We start from the raw sequence: 24,325 nt of genomic DNA, 5'->3' as shown, positions 1-24,325 counted from the left end.
GACACTTTGACATGGGGCTGCAGGGCCAGGGATCGAACCACCAACCTTCCGATTGGTAGGTAAACATCTGACGGAGCCGAGAGTAGAAAAAACTCTTGAAAATGGAGCAGTGGGAAAAGTGCGAAATCTTTATATTTCTTTTTAATATGTTACCTCATTATTTGAAGCTTTGGCCACATGTTATATGAACATCCGGCATTGTAACATAATAGATATCGCAGAAAATTCGGAAAAAAAAACATAATAGGTCTCCTTTAAACTTACTAAATAATCATGTTTCTATTGGCATGCAGATACCATCTCTAAAACTGGACTATTGAAGGTGTACCCGCACCAACTGTTGATCAGTGAAATGTGATATTGAGGGGTGTTTCCGAGCTCTAGACATTTGCATTAGCACCCTCTGCAGTCGGCAGGAGTGTGTATTGCGTCACCTGTATGCTCGTGAGCTCGTGCGGTTGATGTAGAGCGTCCGGTACAAAGGGTGAGCTGCTCATCAAAACAAGTAGCAGCCTTTAATATATGCATGACCATGACATGACGTGTTTAAATATCATTTATTATCCATACACAGCACTTATTTCCGCCTTTAATCTTGGTGATGTACAGTATAATGGTTCCAGCTGACACCTTCAGATTTATGTGCTGCTTATTATCAGGATGGAGCTTGGCTGTTTTTACTGGATTTATGTCTGAATAGTTGTGGCTACGGGCATGAGACAGCTTTTGAAAGAGCACATTGTTATTGCAAGACTTACATTTAAATATGTAAAAACCCCGTAACCTGCCCGGAGCTGTTTCTCTGTCAGGCCTCTTCATCTGATGCTGGTTGTCCTCTCTTCCCTGCTCCTATTTCTCGCTGTCTCTCTCCCCCAGGCATGCCCAGCTTCATCAAGTCCCCCGACGATCAGACAGGGATTTCGGGAGGAGTGGCATCGTTCGTATGCCAGGCAGTGGGGGAGCCCAAACCTCGCATCACCTGGATGAAGAAGGGGAAGAAAGTCAGCTCCCAGCGCTTTGAGGTATGACTCGGCAGTGGGCCTCAAAGCTCCCTGTCTGAATGTCTCACAGCCTCACTGCTCATTAGCTCCCTGCATTTATGTGCCTAAGACAAAGAAAGACAGAGCAGGGTAGGTGTTTAGCAGCAGTAAAGCTGAGCTTTCGGCACGAGCTGTATTTGCTCATTATTATAATATACAGAAGCTCATACTTGCTACGATTTGGACCCACTATGTTTTGGTTTAAAAACTTTTGCTACGTTTCCCCCTCTCATTCCCCCTGCTCTGGCGTTCCGAGCCCATAAACCGGAGACATTTAGAAAACCTTCTGACCCGTTTTGTAGGGCTGTGCATTGGCAAGAATCTGGCGATACGATACGAATCACGATACATGGGTCACGATTCAATATATTGCAATATATTTCGATATTGTGCGTAAGGCGATATATTTGGATTTTTTTTTAAAGTATCATTTTAGAAAAACTAATATTAAAAAGACATGATGTTCATAAAAGTCAAAGAAGATTACTTTAGGTAAACAATTCAGTACACAGAAAATCAAACTGCCAGTTTGGGATTGTGGTTCACAGGTTCTTAGTGAGCAAATTTTGATATGCTAAAGTAGGCCAGTTCAGCCATAGCTACATTGTTAGCTTCTTGCACTGTTAGGCACTGTTAGGCACTGCTAGGCACTGCTAGGCACTGTTAGGCAAGGACACTAGTGGTGTGTCTCAGCATAGCCATCTAGCAGTAGGGGGTTTAAACACCACATACACGTGAACCACTGTCTTACATGAATATTTTTGAATGTAAAAAAATAAAAATAAAATTTAAATAAAAAATAAAAATCAATATTGCCTTTTTGAAAATTGATACAGTATTGCAAAATAAAATATTGCGATATTCAAGTGTATAGATTTTTTTCTTACACCCCTACCGTTTTGGTTTGGACTCTGCGGGGTTGTGTTGCAGTCTCAACGGCCGCAAACGAAGACCTCTGGCAACACCGACACCGACGCCTATGTTACTCCTCCTGATTGGGTCTTATCGGTCACGATGTCTTGTTCTCTGAGACTAAGCTGCTAACGTTACCATGGCAACTGCCAGCAGTGGGCGGAGCAACTTGCTACCCCCCGTTTATGCCCAGTATACCAGAATGTTGATGAGATATGAGGTATTGGGTGTGTTAGTTTAAACAGAGATTAGTTCTTCCACTGGAGATAAAAACACTTGTGTGCACAGAGATCGCTTTTGGCTCAAAACGCTGCTTAAAAAAACTAAACGTAGCAAAATTAATGTTGCCTTAGTGCCTGTTTGAAGACCACGGAATGCAATCAAGTTAGTTGCAATATTCTACTTAGAATACCCAAGGCGCCGCATCATAGTGATTACATGTCTGCATGTTAAGCTGACAGGTTAAAGAGCAGAACTGTGATAAACCACAGTAGCGCACCCACACACACACACACACACACACACACACACACACACACACACGCACACACACTGAATGACACCTGTAGTTTCAAGGTGTTGTGTGTTGTGGAATGGCCCAAAGTGGGTGATAAGACAACTGAAAAGGACAGCAACTAACGATTATGTTCATTATTGATTAATGAATTTCCTTTTAAATTGAAAGCTTGATCGTTTAATATCTGAAAACAGTGAAAAATGTTCTCATAGCCCAAGGTGACGTCCACATGTTCCTTCATGTTTCTATGGACCCAGCTCACAACAACTTGAACCTCGCTTGAGGTTGTGGTACAGTAATGCAGGTGAACTACTTCAAAGATTACAGGATTAAAGGATACACATTTTTATAACTAGCAACAATTCCCCTTTAAAGGACCAAAAACAAACAGTGAATTTATCCTTATTAAAATATTTATCAAAAACACATGAATCAAACACAGGCTGTGGCTTGACATTATGATGTGCAATCAAACTAAAAGCTGTGAAAAACCAAAACATGCTCAGTGATGTCTGCCTGACAGCTACACTCCAGAGAAGCAGTAAAATTCTGTAGAATAAACTACATTTAATGAAGGGGTCAGGTCAACATGTGTGACAGTATGCTTCTATTTTGTTTAATACACTGTTACGGCAGAAAGGAACAGGTTTATCAGGCTGTGGCTACACAGACAATACATATAAGTAGCATTGATGTATAGTTTTGGATGACGCCAGCATCCTCCTTTAGCTGTACATTAGCTGCTTTTTTGACCGCAGGAACTTTCCCCTGGACCTGGGGACCTTCTGAGGAACCGCAGAGACCAGGGTACAAATTATGTTCTGGGGACATTTTCCGGGGCATTTTTACAGCATCCCTCGTCCTTTCATATTGCTTTATCATACATCAGCGGACTAATTTCCCTAATATTCACGGGTCTTTAGACCACGGTGGAGACCACACATAACAATGGGCTGACTGAACTTTTATAGTTCCTTTAAAAGTTGTTCCAAGAACTAAAAAGTCACGACTTTTTCCATTGTATGAAATCCCAGCTATTGACAGTCAATGCGGTTGAAAGCTCCAAAAAAGCTAAGAAACTGGATGTGTGATTTGAGATTATTAGTCACACAGCAGGTGTGTTGAAGTGTAATCACATCAGCAAGTTATGGACTGAGCATACTGCATCCTGCTGTTCTCAACGGTCTGGACTCTCCCGTTTGAACATGGCGTACTTTGTACTGAGAAAGGCCGAGGTGGGTCCCTTATAAAGTAACAGATGTCTAAATTGATATCCGCTATCATGTGGGGAGCATTTTAAAAACTCTCCTTGGTTGGTCTGTTCTCTGACATTCAAGATGTGTGTCTGCTTTCAAGAATTCTATTGTGGAAAGATCAAACCCTAACGCTCTGGCTGCATTGAAGGCGTAACGCAGGGGTGTCAAACTCATTTTCACTAAGGGCCACACTGGAAAAAGAGAATCACGCCAAGGGCCAGTTTATTTGTTTTTGTTGAGACTTTTTTGTGGCTTTCTCAGACATTTGTTACCTTTTTGTAAATTTGTTGCTTTTTCCGACATTTTTGTACGCTTTTTGTCGCATTTTTGTTGACATGAAGCCCTACAAAAGTCATCAAAAGAGTTCCTTAGCCATCGTAGAATTTAGCAAATCAAGCAAAACAATGATACTGTTTCACAGCCAGAATATGAAAACTCTCTCTCTGCTTCTGGGGGAATATACAGAGTCTCAGAGTCGGCAAATCTGCCATATTCTGCTTTGAATGACACGTAATTGCATTTTAAAAAACACTTTCCTGTGTTTTTGGTTTGGCTCAAAACTAGGCGGGCCAAAATTTATTGTGAACCCAAACTGATATACGGGCCGGATCTAAATCTGCAAGGGGCCGGATTTGAGTTTGACACATGTGGCTTATGCGGACCGTTTCTAGGAGTGGATGCGCCGCAGAATGTATCTTTGAACTGGCTGCACGTTCTGGGCACACGCGGCGTAGGATTGACGGCGCTCAAGTTGGCTTCCGATTCGCAGCTTTCGATTCGGCAGTTAAGGGGAAATGTGAGTCACAGGCCAGAGGATGAGCTTTTGCTTTGGGATTGGTGTTTCTTCAGTTTTTGGAGCTGGCATGGCGCTGTGAAACGTAAATCTACTGTCAGCTGGCAGTAGCTGCATTATGACAAGACAGCTTAGACATGAAAGGGGAGAGAGAGAGGGGATCTGCCAGATGAGCTACCCAGGCGCCCATGTCGTTTAATTTAAAAGAAATATAGACACTTTATGATCCATTTCTGTGTAAAAGGGCTGCAGACACCTCTTATTTTGATGCTTGTAGAGCGGATCTCCGCGGAGCCTAAGCGCCACTTATGCACTATAGCCAGTTTCGGTGATTTTAGTGAAAGTGCCCGTAAGTACAGTGTGAAGTTAATTATTTAATTGATTAACAACAATTGCTGGTCCCCAGGTAACTAAAATAGTATTTTGTATGCAACTGCATGACGTGGTTTGACAGAAAAAAATAGTTAAAATAATTAATGTGATGTATTACCTGCAACATATTTGTTGGTACCGACCTTCTCAGAGTCTCCTGCCGAGTCTCTTTTACATTTGAACGTGCAGAATCTTTGCGCAATGTGGTAGGCTTACCAGAATCTAGGATGTTTTATGCATGCAGCTGCATTAACCCACACAGCAACTGCTTGATTAATAGGAATGTATGAGCCTTCCTGCAGGACTCTGAAAGCAGCAGGAAAACACTCATTAGCTGCCAGCCAACCCAAATGGCTTCAAGTGAAGTGACTCAACATGAGTCCTGCGCAGACGGAGACACTTGGTTCACGTCGTTGTGAGTAATAGGAATTATCTTACACCTGTCTGCACAGCATTACTCAAACTGATGGCTACCCTGCATGGGGAAGGGGTACGTCCGCCCCACAGTCCAGACAGTCCACACACTGTCCAGACAGTCCAGCTCTCCAGCTGCCTTTTAACTACCTTACAATAGAAAGAGAATCTCAAATCCTTAAATAAAGATACAGTATATTCCTTAATTCCGTCCAAATTCAATTGCTTTGCTTTTGACACTACCAACCATGTATTGAGTTACATCAGCGCAATGTTCCTCATATGTCTATGCACGAATCAGTCTCATTCAACATTTAAAGAGTGTTGCAGCATTGTTACAGCACTGCAACTGTTAATTAATCATAACTTTATGATTTAGATGTGCAGACTGTCGAGTGGATATCCTTCTTCAGAGATATATAGACCAGTCTGCAGAGTTAAGGTCTATCTTAGAACACACTTCCACAAAGTGGAAAACTCCATGTGATCTGGATAATGACATAGGCCTGGTATTAAATAAGCGTCATTATCATCATTTTGGGATCGAATGACTTTAAGAAGACTGTAAGAAGATTGCTTGCTAGCTCATCCACACATGTTGGTCTTGTGGCACTCATCATGCACTACGCAGTCACTAGAACACCTCCATATGTTGTCTGATGGGTTATATTGCGTTCTAATTTTAATGTGCTCTGCATACATTTGCACCGGCATCCCTTATTTAGATCTAATGTTAATACTAGGTAAAAATGTGGTCTTACACTCATAGCCTTATTGAAAGTCTGCAATGTTAACCTTTCCCTAAACTAGGGGTGCATGATATATCGACTCAATATCGAGATCGCAATATCACGTTGCGCAATATTATATTGAAAGTGTCACAATAAGTATGCAATATTTTGTTTATTTAAGTGAAGAAATAGATAGAGACAACAAAACAAAACGAATCAGAGAAGCGAAAGACAAGTTGTGTCCTGTTCTCTTTATATATTTTATACTGTACAACCAGTAAAACATGTCCTGTTCTGTAGACATGGTCCTTATTTATTTATTCATGTTGTAGTAGTCCATATGACTGTCAGTTGAAATAAACCTTGTGTTGTAAGAAAACTTATTCAGAAATTTGTTATGAATCTATTTTGATGCGTTGTCCCGTAACTTTTATAATTTTACATATGTTTAAAACTTAAACTTAAAAAAAATAATTTATATTGATATCGCAATATTCATAATCGTTATCGCAATATCACATTTTGTCAATATCGTGCAACCCCACTCTCCGAACAATCGCGCCCCTACATCCCGTCACCAAAACAGAGGTTACTATCCACTTGATATCTTCAGCACCACTTCCATTGAGTCGTTAAGCCAATTTATTAACTTTTTCCTGTTTTCTTGTCTTCTTTTCATATCTCTTTGCACCTTTCTAACTTTGTTTCATCTTCGATACATGTTCTCACTGCCAAGTGTCTCTCCCAAGAAATATACTTGTGCAGTAAACAAATAATTTAACACTGTTCACCCAACCATCCACCACTGCACCATAATGTCACATTACCTTTAGCAACGTCCTCACTTAGCATCAGTAAAGTGCTATCTTATTGCCAACAAGTGTCATATGAATCTAATTTGTAGAAAACACGGTTACATTGGCAGGATTCATACTTTTTACAGCCGTTACTACATTGTTGTGCTATTTCGACACTCATGACTGCATTTCTTGTTCAGATCTCCCTGTTAATCTTCCATCAGACACGTGATCTCTGCAGGAGTGAGCTATGTGGCTTAAAGCTGGGGATGGATCAGGGCTAGGGTTATCCAAAACCAGTCCCTGTTCTCTGTTTTGATTTGAACTTGACTGGTTGGACCTGGTTTTATTATACACCTCTTTCCTACACTGGGCATACAGATTTAATTTGCGTATGGTGAAGTTTAAACCTTCTTAGTATGAAATAGCTTTTTTCCATGTCCAGCTGCTTTACTATGGCTGCCAGGGCTTTAAATAAACTTTTTTGATCACCAGCAAACATGGCTAGTAGATTTTTAAAGTTACTAGCCAATCAGATTTCCCACCAGCCAAATTTAGTTTTTCCTATCTTCACTTTAATTTCAGCTCCTCTGGTTTGTTGTTTCGTGCCGTTCCATTCATCTACGCTGTTACAGCGTAATCGATACTGAAGGCAATCACGTAGCCAACGGTAATATGAAATGCCAGGACATAGTGGTCATGGGAAATGTAGGATTAGTACTACAAGCACTGTTGCCAGATAAAGATGACGTTTTCCAAGCCAAACACACACCAGATTTCATAGCAGAAAACAGACAAATCTGGAAACACTGACTTGTTTTCTGCAGCCTGCCATTCAAACAAACCCAGTGTTGTTTGCTTCATTCATCACCGGCCAAATTGGCTAGTAAGTTTACAATGTAACCTGCCAAAGTAAATTTTTACACGCATTTGAGGGGTTGGTGGGTGTCAATTTAAAGCCCTGATGGCTGCATAATATAATGGACTCATGTCATGTTTCTCCTTTGGGCAAAGACTGATGGCTTCCCTGTGTGTGGGGTGGGTTGACCTCCTCCCAAGGCAGGAAGAGAGTGCAGCTCTGCACCTCCTTCATTAGAGCAAGAATGTGATTCCTGCCAGTTGGCCTCTTGGGTCACACACACACCACAGTGGGGCGGAAGTGTAAGGCCCAGTGCCCTGACCCCCCCTTTAAACCCCTCACATACCTGTTATCCAGTCACGCTCATGACTGTGTACATCCTCCTTTAGCAGGACTCCGGTCACTCCACGCAACATGACCAAACCCTGTGAGAACTTGATCCTTCTGTTTTCACCGTCTCATGTCCTCAGGTTCTAAGAATTCTGGTTAATTACAACTTGGGTCGTTTTCCTTGTTTTGGTCATCATTCCTATACGTTGTACTCATCAATATTGCAGAGATCTGGAAATGCAGTAACATCGCTAGGTTTAAGTACCGCTGTAGCTGTATGGCGTTCTACATACAGGCAAATGACAAGTGTACCTTGCTAGCTATGCATGAAGCTTAGTCCAATGGTAACAACCAAACATATTGAACAGCTCAGTGTTAGTTCGAAACCAAGGTTATTATAGTTTTGCATTTGTCACTAGTTTTTATTTTTATTTCGTTTGGACTTTTTGCTTTCAAATTCAGTTTAGTTTTAATTAGCTAGTTTTTAAAGCGGGTTTGCTGGTTGAGTTTATTTTTTATTTTTTGAAAATGCTTAGTTTTAGTTTAGTTTTTATTAGTTTTAGTGTTAGGTTTAGTCTTTTTTTGTAATATGTGTTATTTGTCAGGGTATTGTGTAATAATAACAAAAACATCATACAATTTTATAAATATGTATTCACAATGTATTTAACAATAACACCAGTACATACAATGTACATATGATGAGAACAAACATTTAAACAGTTTACACAAGAGCAGTGAGTGCAAAATGTGTAAGTGACGTGTTCCAGGAAAAAACCTAAACAGCCAATAGACTAAAGAAGACGGACATGAACATGTGTTTTGAACTTTGGTTCGAGTGAAGTGGCGAACTTTTTGAAGTCAATCGACTCACACAGTTGTGTAGACATCCTAATATCAGTCCACATATTAACCCACGATTCCTCCCGCTTTTGGTGTCCCTGCGTATTTACTAACCAGCAGCTATCGGGTCGCCGGTGAAAGCCCTCCTGTAGTCTTCTCTGTCCTGCTGTTGTCTCCGACATGCTGCCTGGTCCTGTATCCATACATCCATGCCCGTAAGGGCCGGGACACATATAGCCGACGGCCGACCGTTGACAGAAAACCCCGTCGATATGATCAGTCGCGTCCCCGAGGTCCAAAAAACTGCCACAGAACACACCAAAAAGACGAGAGGAGACGAGACGTAATACATCTCTATAACCGCAGGCGGCGCTAATCTGTAATGTTGCCCAAGAAATGAAAACCGGCAGCTGATTGGACAAACGCGTCACATTGGTTTGTTTTCTCCGGAAATTGAATGCCAGACTGTCATGGCGGCCGTTCAGAATACGATCTCATATTGTACTAAAATAGTTCACTGAAACATGTTTCTGAAAACATTTTAAGCGAGAAATAGGCCATGCAGTTGCTGAATCGGTCTTCATTTCAGCTCAACAAAGGTCAGTTTAAAAGATTTTCATCAGATTTTGAGAGACTCTAGTCACCTCATTCCGCTCGCCATTTCCGGGTGAGTCCAGACTTCCCTGCCGCCGACCGAACATGCAAAGAACTTCTAATATATCAAGAAGTTCCACTCCCTCGTTACTTCCGGCTTCTGAACTGGTTGCAGTTCCACCAGAGTTCCATATAGGGGGCGCTCACAGGCCAGTGCAGAATGAATGGGACTCTATGGAGCTATACCCCTCAAAACCCACTTTTCTCAGGATATAATTTTTTGTTTAGTAATTTGAATGCTGCATTCGAAGGGGGAGGCTAAGAAAATACACACTGGGTGTTAGATTTTTTTAAAGTCGCTTTTTTGTTCTAAAAAGCCTTTTAAAATGTTAATGACGTCATACACATATACGGCCGGAGATACTGCTTTACGGCAAGCTCTGAGTCGCTTCCTTTGTTCTCTCGAGGCATCGACAACACAGCTAACAGGTTCGGCTCTCCCTGTTAATACACATGCTAGAAAGAGGTTTGCTGATGTTTTAAAGACTACGCCGAAATATTTACTCTGACATTCAGGCTCTGCTTCGGATGCCGTCAAGCGGGCTCTCCGATCGTAATCAAACCTTCACTGACCAATCAGCATTCATTAGCAGAATGCTAGCGTGTTATGGGCAACAACGACTCCCCCTGTAAGAAATCAAAAGGACATAAGTACTCGTTCATTCAACTTTCGACCTATAACCCATGTTGAACTTGCAAAAACTACAATCAAATCTGAGTTTTCTCAACGTCAATCGGGTGAAAGAGACACATTTAGCCGTCTAGCTCCATAGAGTCCCATTCATTTTGCACTGGACCGCGATCACCCCCAGTGGAACTATAGTGGAACTGCAATCAAATTCGGTACAATGGGGCTGAATAGGGAGTGGAACGGCTTTCCGTAGACCGGCTTTCGAACATGTCAGGTCGACCAAAATGAACAACGACAGCCCCCCAGACGGACGACGGCACGGGACACACCGAACAGATTTGAGTCACTGACCTCGCCAGACTGCCCCACGGCCGATAATCGGCCTGATGTGTCCCGGCCTTAACGTTACCGGGGTTAGCTTCTGTTTCGGGGAAAGGGGGCTTTGCATTCTTCTTTACCTTGTTAAGGTAAGCTAGGTTTGCCTCCTTGTGCGCGCTTCTCAAATGTACTTTCAAATTTGTGTGGGATTTTTTCCCTTTAATAACTTGTCCACATATTTTACCACCTTCCACTGTGAGGCACTTGCTTTTATCTGACACAGTCATAATCAAATAGCACTCTGCCGCTTTCTTTCGGTACCGCCATGATGCCAGGCACGGACTATGTTGTGTTTAATTTGACGTGGAATGTCAGAATTTCTGGGTTCCCAGTCGGAAACTATATATGTCTACGGCATAGACTGAATAAAACAGGTCTATGGTCGGAAATGTCAACTCTGAAAGATATAACGTTCTTTGCTCTGTGAAAGACATCGACAAAGACGAAAACTAAGGACATTTACTCGATAATTTTATTTTATTTAAGTTAGTTTTGCAAACAGACATTACCGTTTTAGTTAGTTATAATTTTTTGTAATGCCTCGTTTTTAGTTTTATTTCAGTTTACGACGATGTTTTTTCCCACCCAGTTTTTGTTTATTTCGTTCGTTTTCGTTAGCGATTATAACCTTGGTTCGAACAGATCGATAGTAGATATATCATACTTTCTCATGAGCATTTGAGCACATTCATAACGTTCCTCACAGTGCACAGAGCAAAACAATTTTTAGTAGGAAGAACGAAATGTGTTGATATCAGATCACGTAATGTGCAAGTTTTTATTGATTTTTTTTCAAAATACTTTTACAAAACATACAAAACTAAGATAATGATTAGAATTATCTTCAAAGACACGGCAGTGTCATAAGGCCCAGGCGAAGCTGATATCTAAGTAAACTGCACCCTATAATTTTATTTTTAAAAGTTCGATGTAAGTGGAGTTGCTGACAACGTGTACACTGTGGTTGATAAGATGAAAGCGGTGCATCATTTTTACATTTATGAAATGATATAGCAGCATCATTGCACAAAAGCTCTAACAGTGAAATGTATTTTGAACTTGTATTTTGGGCAGGGCAGTACAAAAGTGAGCGGGCCATCTTTTTCCACAAAAAAAGATTTATAAAAACTAGAAGTAGCAAACAGGACAAACATAGACAAATGAAACAAAACAGCAATACATTTACTTCCCAACATACTGCATTATGAGGGCAATAACCAGGGGTTAAATTGGGATTTGTTATGTGGGGGGGCTCTCCCCCCGGGAATTTTCTTTGAAAAATAAACCGTTAAATGGCACTTTCTGGAGAGTTTTGTGCAAAGAAATGGAGAAATTGAGTCTTACATGATATGTGCAAAACTGCAAGGTTAAGAGCCTATACTGCGTTGTTGTAGTATCAACAGGTATTAGGGCATTTAGCATTTACATTACTGTTAATCAGTCATCACTTGGTTAAACATTGTATTACCTTGTTATGATATAAGAAGTGACCCATACAATGTGCCAAACACATGAAGAGACAGTGAGCATATGACAGTAGCAACAGCTGAGAAGATTTGGGTCTGTGGTGACCAGGTCCATTCTCTCTCTTTACTACTACTACAACACACACACACACACACCCATATACACATACACACACACACACACACAGCGGGGCTCTCCGATGGCCGGCTCGTTGCCCTCAGCAGTGCTGCGCGGGTTGTTGCCGTGTTCCGAATGTTCTCATCTCAGGTCCGCCGAGACAAAATAGACATGCCATTTCAAAAATCTTTCATTTATTGTCAGAAATATCATGTTTTCAAAAGCATCACTTTCATCAAATTCTATGTGACATATTTCCCCGGAGAACCCCGGCCCAATTTAACCACTGGCAATAACAGCAAAGTCTATACAACATGCTAAACCAACATAGCTCAGTCTAAAAAGACTATGAAAACAGTATGGACAAAAACCTGTCTATTATAACCTATTCAGGCTAAAATATATTTGCACTGGCAGAACCAGCAGCATGGGCTCTGCAGTGCACAGCACTGTTAATAATTAACCACGTTATTGGACAGTGGCACTAAACGTAAACCCAGAGAAGTGTTAACATGCTGCATGACAGAAATCATAAACATGTCCCTCCTTCATTTATTACAGCATTGTTGCTTCAGGACTATGGTCAGATCACGAGCAGTAAAAGAAAATCAAAGAAGTAAAACTTCCAGCCAAGCCTTGTTTGAATTAAGGAAGATAGAATGGAAAGTAGCCCGCACAGCGCCAAATCTTACACAGTGTATCGACTGCACGGCAGTGACAAGGATCAAAGAAAACAAAACCTTCAGCACTCACAGATAAGTTATCTTCTTATTTAATGTGGGCAAAACACAAACACGTTTCAGCTAGAAGCCATCATCAGTGTTCAAGATTTCTTACTAAATAGGAAGAGTACTACTTAAATAGTAAAGGAGGCTGGCCAGTGCCGCAATGGCCCATTATTGGCTACGTGCCTGAGCTCTAGCAACAATTGTGTATTTTGCAATTTCAGTCTCACAGCTCACACTAGATTTCTGATGCAGAATAATGCATGGCTGATGCCTGCAGGACCCTGCGCACTATGGTGAACCCTTTATGGACTGCTGAAAAGCTGCATAAATATGAACATGTAATGTGTGTAACGATAAATATAACCCTTTTCTTTTTAGTCACCGTGGCCATTTAACAAAATAATGGCTTTTTATAGAAATGGAGTCATTCAGGTTCAACTCATGGCAGAGTTAACAAGTAAAACCTTAAAGTAACATTTCAACATCTTGGGAAATATGCTTTTTTTTTTTCTTTCCAAGAGTAAACGTAAAGCTGGTTGATGGTTAGCCTAGCTTAGCATAAAGACAGGGAGCAGCAAGCTCTGGCTCTGTCAAAAGTGAAAAATACATGTAGCAAGACCCCTAAATTTCAGAGGTTAACTTTATTTACTTTATTTATGAATGACAAATGGCAAAAAAAAACTATGGCCAAGGAGCATAACATGTGCTTCACTCAATGTATCTAGAACAATTTAATATTGTGGTTTATAAATTATTTCTGCTTCAAGCGGCCTTCAACAAACACCATTTCCCATAATTCCTGAACCATTGCAGTTTAAACACTAGCTCAACAGAATGATTCAAGGATACAGGAATTTCACTTGTCACAAACACAAAAGCAAAATGTTCAGTGAAATGCAGTGTGCCATTCTCATTAAGGCAGCATAAAAGACTACTATCGAAACAAACAAACAAGAAAAAAGAAATAAAATGGATAAAACGTTTAGATGACAAAAGATCCTTGCCCATTGGTGAGTCCGGATCTATCTATCATATTTTAAATGAACTGTTAACTTTGTTAAGATCTTGAGGATATGTCCAATGGCAAGTGCTGTGGAAGATGCCCATGTACTGTAGAACATGAATAGTAAGTAAGAAAATTTTGACTTTTTTGAGAAAGACCAATTAAAGAAATGCTCAGGGAGAGATCGTATTGAGTTACAGAAGCAATAGAACAGAAGCTTGCTGTGCTGAATTCATTTTAGTGTGTGCAGAAACTTTAAAGGACTTGGTAGGTATATTTTTCACTTTTGATTGAGTCAGGCTAGTTCCCCCCCTCCCTTCTTCCAGTCTTTATGCTAAGCTAGGCTAACCACGTCCTGACTCCAGCTTTGTACTTAACACACAGACATGAGACTGATATCCATCTGAACATCTCACTCTCAGAAAGAATAGTATTTAGAAGACGTATTTACCAAACCTTTCCTTTAAAACATGTATGCCTACCTACTTTTACAGCAGCATGGCATCTAATAATGTGATGAATTATTTCAAATCTGTAGCTCCAATTTCATCATAAGGGTCTAACAGTCTAAAGTAGTCAGTCTGTTTTCATTTTCATGTTGGATCACATTCGTAAGGGGCTGGCTGGCTGCAAAAGGGTTAAAGCAGGACATTGTTTTGGACTAACTATGAAATATAATCAATCAATCAATCAAATTTTATTTAAAGTGTAAAATCACCATTAAACATGGTAACAGTGCACTTTACAATTAAATCAACACGAAAATAACAGACCGCAAGAAAACAATTGAACAGCATTAAAGCAGCAATAATTAACAATACAAAACCAGCAACATAAGAGAATGAGTGAAGAAGGTTTGTGCAGGATGCAGAAAGGATGATGTGTTATGGATGGCCAGTGACGTACTGGGATCAAAAAACAGCCCTGGCATGTGCAACACACGGCCCTATTTTTGTCAATAGCTAGCCAGGATTGAATCTTTCCACCCACCACAGTACAATCTTGAATATTTGTATATTATTGAATATTAAAGTAGTTATTAGTAATTGCCCATAGGGGTCCATGGGGAGGCGGCCCTTCTGGCATTTGCCCAAATTCCAGATGGCCAGTCTGTCACTGTGGATGGCTGTAGTATAATGAGTAGAGGTGGGTTTAAAATCTAGATTTAGAAATGTCAGCTGAGTGAGCTTCTTGAACATGTAGTTGGAGGCCATTCCACAGATGAGGGCCACGGTAGGAGAATGATCTATAACCAACTGACTTTATGTTTACTAGGGGAATGACCAGGAGACCAGCATGTATAGACTTTCATAATAAGTATCTGAAGGAAGTCTTGCAAGTTAAACACTATTGTGTTTGTGTATTGTTCAGCGCAACAGAATGTCACAGGTGATTACTTTAACCCTCCTCTGCTGTCGTCTGGCCAGGTGATTGAGTTTGACGACGGCTCGGGCTCGGTGCTGCGTATCCAGCCTCTGAGGACCCACCGCGACGAGGCCATCTATGAGTGCACGGCCACCAACAGCGTGGGAGAGATCAACACCAGCGCCAAGCTCACCGTGTTAGAGGGTAAGCCCTGACTGCTGTCTCACTGGTAGAGACAGAGCGCATTTAAATCCCGCCCCCACCAGAGGGGAAAAAAAACTCTCCGGTCTCCTTGAGTCGAATTGCGTGAAGATTTCCTCCTCGTCAATTTCGTCTGCTAGCAAACAACAGAAAAATGCCTAAAAGCTGCTGTGTGGTGTTATTCACTACCATCAATCTAAAGAACCCAGAACTTCGGACCACAGAAATCCGGTGCAAAATGGACCTAGGGATTAATAACACGTGTACCGAGTCGACCGTTCTCTGGGATATGTTTTCATGCTAATCGAATATGACCAGTTTTAGCGCAAACCGCTAATTAGCTTGCCCCGACGACTAGCTTGATAAGCTAATTAGCAGTTTGCGGTAAAACTGGTCACATTCGATTAGCATGAAAACATATCCCAGACAACGGTCGACTCTGTACACGTGTTATTAACCCATAGGTTCATTTTGCGCCAGATTTCTCCTTTAAGTTTTTAAAAGCTGCTAACCCGAAAAATTTTGCTTTTATGAAGACAAAGGTGGAAACAGACGTGAGGAATCGGCAGAGAGAATGGGGAGACTGGGGGATCCTGACACTAGGCTAACGTTATGTCCGACGTTACGTGTGTTAGCTTAACTTGAAGACATATAGTAAGCCTAAAACTGACATTTGGATATTTGACCTGGTAACAAAACGCTTGCTGCACACGTAACGTCGGACATAACGTTAGCTTAGTGTCAGGATTCCCCAGTCTCTACATTCTCTCTGCTGATTCCTCACATCTGTTTCCACTTTTGTCTTCATAAAAGTACTGTTTTTTCGGGTCGGCAGCTTTTAAAAACTTCAGTCTTGGGTTATTTACCCTGTTGGTAGTGAATATCACCACACAGCAGCTTTTAGGCATGTTTCTGTTGTTTGCTAGCAGACAAAATTGACTAGGAGGAACCTTCACGCAATACAAGGCAATGGAGAGCGGAGAGTTGTTTTCCCTTCCAGTGAGCGTGGATTTCAGAGTATGACGATGTTTCACACGTGTCCACATGTGTCCACATGTGTCCACATGTGTCCTGGCTGTTTTACTCCTACTCACGCCTTCTCTCAGCCTGCCCTCACCTTCCTGACTCTCTCAACCGAAGGGGTTTTCATGGTCACGTGACCCTGTGTTGCCCTTGCATCAGAGTTGGTCCTCATGTGAACATACAACATTGACTCATTCCCACAATGCCTGTTTGTGTTCAGGTTTAACCATTTAGGTCAACTACATTCAGTTAAAGTGGAACAGTGTTGCTCTGAGTCACATTACCTTGAAGGCACATGATTTGATAACTGGCGTGGGTGAGTTCTAGTGCGAGCTGTACCACAGGAACCTTTCCCCTGACACAGGAACCACTAGTACAGTAACAACACCACCTGCTCCCGCAGTGTGTGTGTGTGTGTGTGTGTGTGTGTGTGTGTGTGTGTGTGTGTGTGTGTGTGTGTGTGTGTGTGTACCTGTTTTACTATATTCGTGGGGTCCAAAAACCGGGGACTACAGTATGCTTGTGGGGTCTGCACAGCCTTGTGGGGACCAAAATGCTGGTCCCCACCAGTTTAAAGGGCTGTTTGAGGGTTGAGACTTAGTTTTAGGACTAGGGTTAGAATTAGGTTATGGTTAGGGTGAGGGTAAGGGTTAAGGTTAGGCATTTAGTTTTGATGGTTAAGGTTAGGGTAAGGGGCTAGGGAATGCATTATGTCAATGACATGTCCCCACAAAGATAGTAATACAGACTGTGTGTGTGTGTGTGTGTGTGTGTGTGTGTGTGTGTGTGTGTGTGTGTGTGTGTGTGTGTGTGTGTGTGTGTGTCTGTGTCTGCTCCTGCTTGCACTGCAAACATTAAATTGATTTGTCAATAGATGGACTATTTATTTTGAGTTTTCTCCCTTCCCGTAGAGAAAACACGTTATTTTCTGCTTCCTAACTGGTCAGGTAAAGCAAAAAAGTGTTTAACGAACTAGCAAGTGTGCATGGAAAGGAGTGATTCCAGCCGGAAATTCAACACCACCGAATACCGTAGGTTTTTGAAATCATCCAAAATGAACCCAGAGTCTGAAAGTTCATTTCGTCAACATTGCTTTGGAGACAGGCGCTCTGGTGTTTTCCGTCTCCTTTTCATGCATTTGTTGCATCCATCAGAGTTGGGCCACAGTAAATTCAAAGTGTAACATGATGGCTCTGCGTTCTGTTTCCTTGTGTAAATTGTAAAATTTCTGTACTTCAAATGCTCTCATCGTTTATAAAGTGGTTATTGGTCTAATCTCAATTCAATCTTCTCAAACAGGAATGCACAAAAGAAACTTCCAATGTTCCAGTTTAGGCCAGTTAAGTTGAGTCCCTGTATCTCCATGGTTCCTGGAACTGGGACTTATGTTGCCCGAAGTTTAGACCTGGTCCTTATGTGTACCTAGAGCACACGAAGCACTCTCATACAATCATACCCACATGCCTGTTTGAGTTTGATCGAAACCATTTAGGTCACGTCAATTGAGTCAGAGTGTTTGCACTGAGTCATGGCACATGATTCATTTGATTTGATAACTAGTGCTGCGGAGTCCAAGTGAGAACTAGAGAGTTTTTTTAGCAACTTTCCAGAGATAGCTGCTTTCTGGCACAGAGCCTGGTGATTACCACCAATAGCGGAATCCATATTCAACCCAAGAATTACTACATTAATGGCACAAGTTGCTTTCGCCCCGTTGTGTTTGATCATTATATACTCAGTTCTGTCATTTCTTTCCCAACCCACTACAATATTTCTCTCTCAACCTGTGCTGTACTATAACAATCAAAAAACAAAACGCAAACTATACGACACTATCACAGTAGCAGCTCCACTATTCCCTCTTCTTCTTTTACAAACCGGTCAAATGGCCTCCAGAATTTTTTCATACACCACAATGACATAAACCTCAGTATTTATGGCAGTCATTGCGCCTTATTCTTAATCCAAGCACCAATTGTAGGTGCCTCCATTTTCTTCCAGATGAGAGCTATAGTCCTTTTTGCCTGCAGTTTAGCAAAATCAATCCATCTGTATTCTTGGGGTTTCAGATTCAGATTTGTTGGATACAGGTGCAGCAAAATCATCGTAGGGTCAAATGGAATGTTCACGGACAAGATGAACATGGTTTTATTGATCACCCCCCTCCAGAATGTTTTCATTTCGTCCCACTCCCAGACACTATATTACTTTAGCCTCATTGCATTTAAAACAAAGGTCAGGTATATTACTGTGGTATCCGTTCAACCTAACAGGATTTGTGTATAGCCGCATCAGCCAATTATATTTGAGTAGCTTTAAATTAGAGTTTCAGTTCTGTCATTTTGGTTAACATCCTTTTTGTTTTTTGAAAGGCATTGTTTCAAAAACAAATGCAAACAAAATCCGCTGTAAAGTGCACAGTTTGGAGAACACATACAGTGCACGTGTTAGGAATAAACATCAGGGGAAAGAAACCTCACTGGTCCGGTGGTGGAAGTGCAACCAGTCTCACTCCCATGGCATCAAAAAGAGAGGCCTGGTCAGGTGCCTAAGGCGTTTCTTATTGACGCAAAAAGTCTCCTTTAGCGTCATATTTAGACATACTTTTTGACACTCTGGGTCAGGACGTAACGTTTTACTGACATGCGGCACAAGAATGGGACAGTTAGGTTTAGGAAAAGATGGTGGGTGGGGTTACAAAACGTAACCCTGGTCTCCTGGGTGAAAGTCCTGTGTTGTTTGACCCATCCACTACCCCAACCAACCTCCTTAAGCAGATTTTAGGTCTTTCATACTACTCGCTACCGTTGTAGCTCTTAATTCTACGTCATCTTACAGCGCCGCGGTTGCGCTGCTGTTCTGCCCGGTAAAGGGGGATTTTTGCGTCGGTATGTGACGCTGAGAGACACTGACCAAGCGTCAGTATTTGACGAGTTGGGAGAGAGAACGGGTTGGGAAGTGAACAATGGGCTGCATGTGGCCTCTGCCGTGGCACTATGTCGGAAGTGGAAGAAAGCAGCAGCTTTGGAAGCACTGATGTTACCTTAATACATCAAGCAGGCGTTGCTTCACTTGCGTTGCCAGTTCTGCTGCAGACATTTAAAGTGCACGGACTGGAGGAATGAAAGCCCGTGGGTGTAGCTTAGTCAGTGACAGCTTTCACTCTTTTCACTTCCATGCACTGCAGCAAAAGTCAACTAGCTGTCTCCAGACATGTAGTCTAATACCAGACAGCATCACTGCTAGAGAGGGGAATATTATGGTAAGTCTCGATACCTCCCTGCAACAGCAGCTTTTCAGAAAGGCTCTGATTTCTTCCCGTGTGTGTCCTCCTAACGCAAGAAGTCTTCCAAACTAAATGATGAATTATGTCGTTTCACAATGACTTTAAACATGTGCCACATTAATGTTCTGGGATACCCCCCTTACACACACACACACACACACACACACACACACAGACACACACACACACATACATAAGTAGGACAGCATTGTCTCCAGTGTCTAAACTGTTAAATAACAAACCTACGTCTACATAGAGTTTGACATTTTGGCTGAAAACGGGAAACTAACCGCGGCCTCCTGCGACTTTGACCGAACACATTAATGTTTTCTGATCTGGCGTTCCCTATTGACATCGTTTGTCAGTGGCTGATATATTGATGATGATGATCTGTCATGGCTATTTGTAATTTACTTTAATTTGTCATGTGCCTCTGGTTTCTGCTTTGGTTTTTCTTTTCTTTTTTGTATGATTTAATGCTTTTTTTCTTTATCTTGGATGTGACTACACCAGAGTTTTGCACATGGAAAAATAAGTACTGTACTAAGTCCAAATGTTGAGGTACTTTACTTGACTCTTTTCTTTTCATGCCACTTTCTACTTCTACCCTGCTACATTTCAGAGAGAAATATTAACTTCACTTTTTACTCTACTACATTCATCTGACAGCTTTAGTTACTAGTTACTTTACACATTAAGATTTGTGCACACAAAACACATGTAGTTTATAAAATGTGATGTTTTATTATAAATGAAACTAGCCAACAATATAATGAAATGATTAGACCAAGGCTGCCCAATTTGGGGCCCGTGGGCCAAGTTTGGCCCGTGCTCCCTTTGTTTTGGCCCACTGTGGCATTTGACACGCTCATGCTTATTCTCCTCTCATTCTGAAAGTGCTGTAAAATCCTAATGACTACAACACATACATTTTGTGCCGATAAAAAGTGATTCATCTGAGTTTTACGGCAACGTTTACAAACCTCCCTGTAAATTAAATGCATGCGTTGTATCTACGAAAAATTACATGAATTATGGAATTCTTCAACATCAACATTTATTTTTGGCCCGTGGCCTTCCATCCAGATACATTTTGTCCCTTCAAATGAAAGAATTTGGGCACCTCTGGATTAGACCATTAAACACAAAACTGTGTTTGACCCTTTTTAACACTGTCGAAGCTTTCCTTGACGTTTCTTTTTTTTTCGTTTCCAGTTTCTAAAATGTGAGGATTTTTCTGCATTAAATATTTTTTACTTTTAATACTATAGGTTAATTTTCCTGAGAATACTGACATATGTTTACTTAAGTAACATTTTCAATGCAGGACATTTACTGTGCGGGGGGGGATCTTCAAATTTTAAATGTCAAACACTTCATTTTCTGCATGCTGGTGAATTTTGCAAGGAATTCTGTCTTTTCTGCATCAATTTATGCTGCAGATGTCTTTATTTTATGTAAAGGCAATCATGATAGGTTTTTGGGGTGGGTTGCACTGGCCAGTTTTGATTGTTGTGTGTGTGTGTGTGTGTGTGTGTGTGTGTGTGTGTGTGTGTGTGTGTGTGTGTGTGTGTGTGTGTGTGTGTGTGGTTGTGTGTGTGTGTGTGTGTTTGTGTGTGTGTGTGTGTAAATTACGCCTATGACGGGATCATGTCTGTACAGTGACTACGCTACAGCACATATTTGTATTTGATAGAGCCAAATGTCCGAATGTTTTTGGGCTGTTAGATGTCTGAGCCCAGTTTCTCTGTGTGATGCTGTTTATTGAGCAGGAATGTGTTGAAAGGGAACCTCCTGTAGGTGTGTCTCTAGACAGCTGTGTTGTTTGCCAGCGGCAAAGATGGAGCCAACACACGCTTATTTAATTGACACTCTAATTGATAGACAAACAACCGCGCACAAAAAAAAGGTCTGTCTCTCTGGCAGCCTTTTTCCAAATCACTCAGGAACCCATTATACTTCTTCTGCCATGTAGATCTTGTCAGCAGTAAACACAGACGGAGGCTCCAGCCCTCGCTGCACCACACACACCGGCCTTTTCTTTCCTCTAAAACCACTCAGGGTCTTTTTAAAAGAGAGTGAGGGGCCAGACTGATGATCAGTCTGTTGACACTGGGGTGAAATGTCAAACGCATGAAGTATCAAATATGAAAACAAAAGTTATTAAGCAGTATTTATATATAGGAAAAATACATATATACAATTCGAGTAAACTAAAAATATATAAACAAATGTGTGTGATAATTTATTCATCTATCTCTCTCTCTCTCTGTCTATCTCTCTATATATCTCTCTATCTATCTATCTATCTCTATATCTGTCTATCTATCTCTATCTATCTATCTCTATGTGTCTATCTATCTATCTGTCTCTCTATCTCTATCTATTTATCTCTATCTATATATATATATATATATATATATCTCTATCTATCTCTCTCTATATATATATATCTCTATTCATCTATCTATCTCTATCTCTATCTCTTTCTATGGCTATATCTATCTCTATCTATCTATCTCTCTCTCTCTCTATATCTCTATATATATATATATATATATATCAATCTCTATATCTATCTATCTATCTATTTACCTTTATATCTATCTATCTATTTATCTATATCTATTTATCTATATATATATCAATCTATGTATCTCTATATCTATCTCTATATCTATCTTTATTTATCTCTGTCTATATCTATCTCTCCATGCATAATTAGTCACGTGAAATCATTTTAAAATAGCTGTCAGTTCCTTCAACATAGTATGCATTAAAACAGTAATAATTATAAGTATTGATGTGTATGATGGGTAATATTGAGTTAAATATGCTTTTGATGTGTGATGCGGATATATGTTAGGATGGAGCTGCTGATTAAGCCTATATTTTCTCAAAAACAATTTCAGAAATCCCAGTTGCGGCTTTCTCCATGTGTCTGTCTGTCAGGCTTAGATAATCAATGAAACTTCTGACAGAAGCCCAGGCTAGGGCTGCACAATTGATCGAATTTTAATCACGATCACGATTTTGGCTTCCCACGAAATTTGCGTGATCGAGCGATCGATTTAAAATGCGTCATAGAACGCTCCTTATCAAAGTTTTTGCAAAGCAACTCTAGCGCTCCATAAGCCACTGTCTGATCACGTGCCTCCATGAGCCAATCAGAGTTGTTCCCTGCACCGTGCAGCTTAGTTTCTAGATGTAGACAGTGACAGAGAACAGAGTAACGTGAGGAAAATTCCACAACAGGTAGCAGTGTGTCACAATGTTTACCAGTTTACCAGTAAACGCAACATTTTGTCCCGTATGTTTTGTTTTTCAGACAACAGCAGCGACCATAGTGCTAGTTTGTGTCCGTTAGCTCATAGCTTTAGCAGCAGACTGTTTGACGTCCCGTTGTTGGAAATACAGACACACTACACCGTTTAGCTGTCAGCATTTTAGCTGTGTTTAATCCAGTTACTACTGTGGCTAACAGTAGGCTAACGTTACCTGCTGTGTAACGTGTTATTAGTGTTTACTGTAGCTAACAGTAGGCTAACGCTACCTGCTGTGTAACGTGTTATTAGTGTTTACTAGCGTGACATGCAGCGATGTTTATGTTGCCTCTAACGTGGGTTTCGGAGCATCAGAACACAAGGCAGACATGTAAGTAGCAGTGTAATGAGCCAATGAAATCCGCGTTGCTATTTCGTCAGGTAGATACCTTACGGCAAACGTGCATGTATGGAAAGCAGTCGCACAACAGCTGAAATGGCATACTCATTCACAGTATCCTTCAATAAAGGAGGAATGTAGCACAATATGGATGTAAAAGCAGTTATAATTAGCCTATGTGACAATAAAATTTGTTTTGGTTAAATCAACAAATAATCGTGATAATTAATCGTGATCTCAATATTGATCAAAATAATCATGAATATCATTTTGGCCATAATCGTGCAGCCCTAAGGCGGCCGAGGTTTCGTTACAGATTTCCACTTGGTAAAGAGTAACAAAAACGGGGAGCTAACCCTGATAGTTTGAGAGAAAAGTTAGAAATACTGTGTCACATTGGTGATACGGTATGAGAAAGTATTGGTCTTTTATTAAAGGGTAACTTTGTTTCTTCTCAACCTGGACCCTATTTTCCTATGTTTTTTTTGTGTAGCGGCCAAACAAGCTACAATGTAAGTTAATAGGGCAATTTTGCAGCTTGTATTTACCTTCACAAAAGTGCTTGTTTTGCCACTGACAGGCTCAGATTAATATTCTAAATGTCTGACAACATCATGGAAAGGATTTCTAAGGAGGTCGGCCCTTCTGTTAAAGAGTAAGATCCTTTTTTAAACATAAAATCATCCCTGAAATTCATTCTGGTGGCTTTAGCGTTCGCATCCACCGCTAAAGCCACCAGACGCCATGTAAAAAAAAAAAGTAATTTTAGCATCGTAAAATACACTTCATTCAAAGTCAACTGAAACAAAATGAAACTATGAAAAGTCGTTTTGGATTGTCTTTCCACTTTTCCAACCATCACAACTGAAATAATCATATAGTTTACCGATTTACATTTTATAATAATCTGAGCCTGTCAGGGGCAAAAAAAGCACTTTTAGTGGA

The 24,325-nt window shown here is 40.8% G+C and overlaps 1 protein-coding gene across 21 annotated transcripts in view; it reads left to right on the top strand.

The window, feature by feature from the left end:
* Positions 1 to 24,325, top strand: part of ptprfa (protein tyrosine phosphatase receptor type Fa) — a 412,601-nt gene that overhangs the window by 135,045 nt on the left and 253,231 nt on the right. For all 21 annotated transcript variants that reach the window (XM_039810996.1, XM_039811014.1, XM_039810999.1 and 18 more), the window contains exons 3-4: positions 877 to 1,022; positions 15,270 to 15,411. In XM_039810996.1, coding sequence (XP_039666930.1) covers positions 877 to 1,022; positions 15,270 to 15,411 — 288 coding nt within the window. The remainder of the gene's footprint in view (positions 1 to 876; positions 1,023 to 15,269; positions 15,412 to 24,325) is intronic.

The sequence above is a fragment of the Perca fluviatilis genome, chromosome 9, assembly GCF_010015445.1.
Source record: "Perca fluviatilis chromosome 9, GENO_Pfluv_1.0, whole genome shotgun sequence".
In the NCBI taxonomy this organism is placed as follows: domain Eukaryota; kingdom Metazoa; phylum Chordata; class Actinopteri; order Perciformes; family Percidae; genus Perca; species Perca fluviatilis.
Note: the sequence above shows the minus strand (reverse complement) of the source record. Positions and strands in the feature narration are given on the sequence as shown.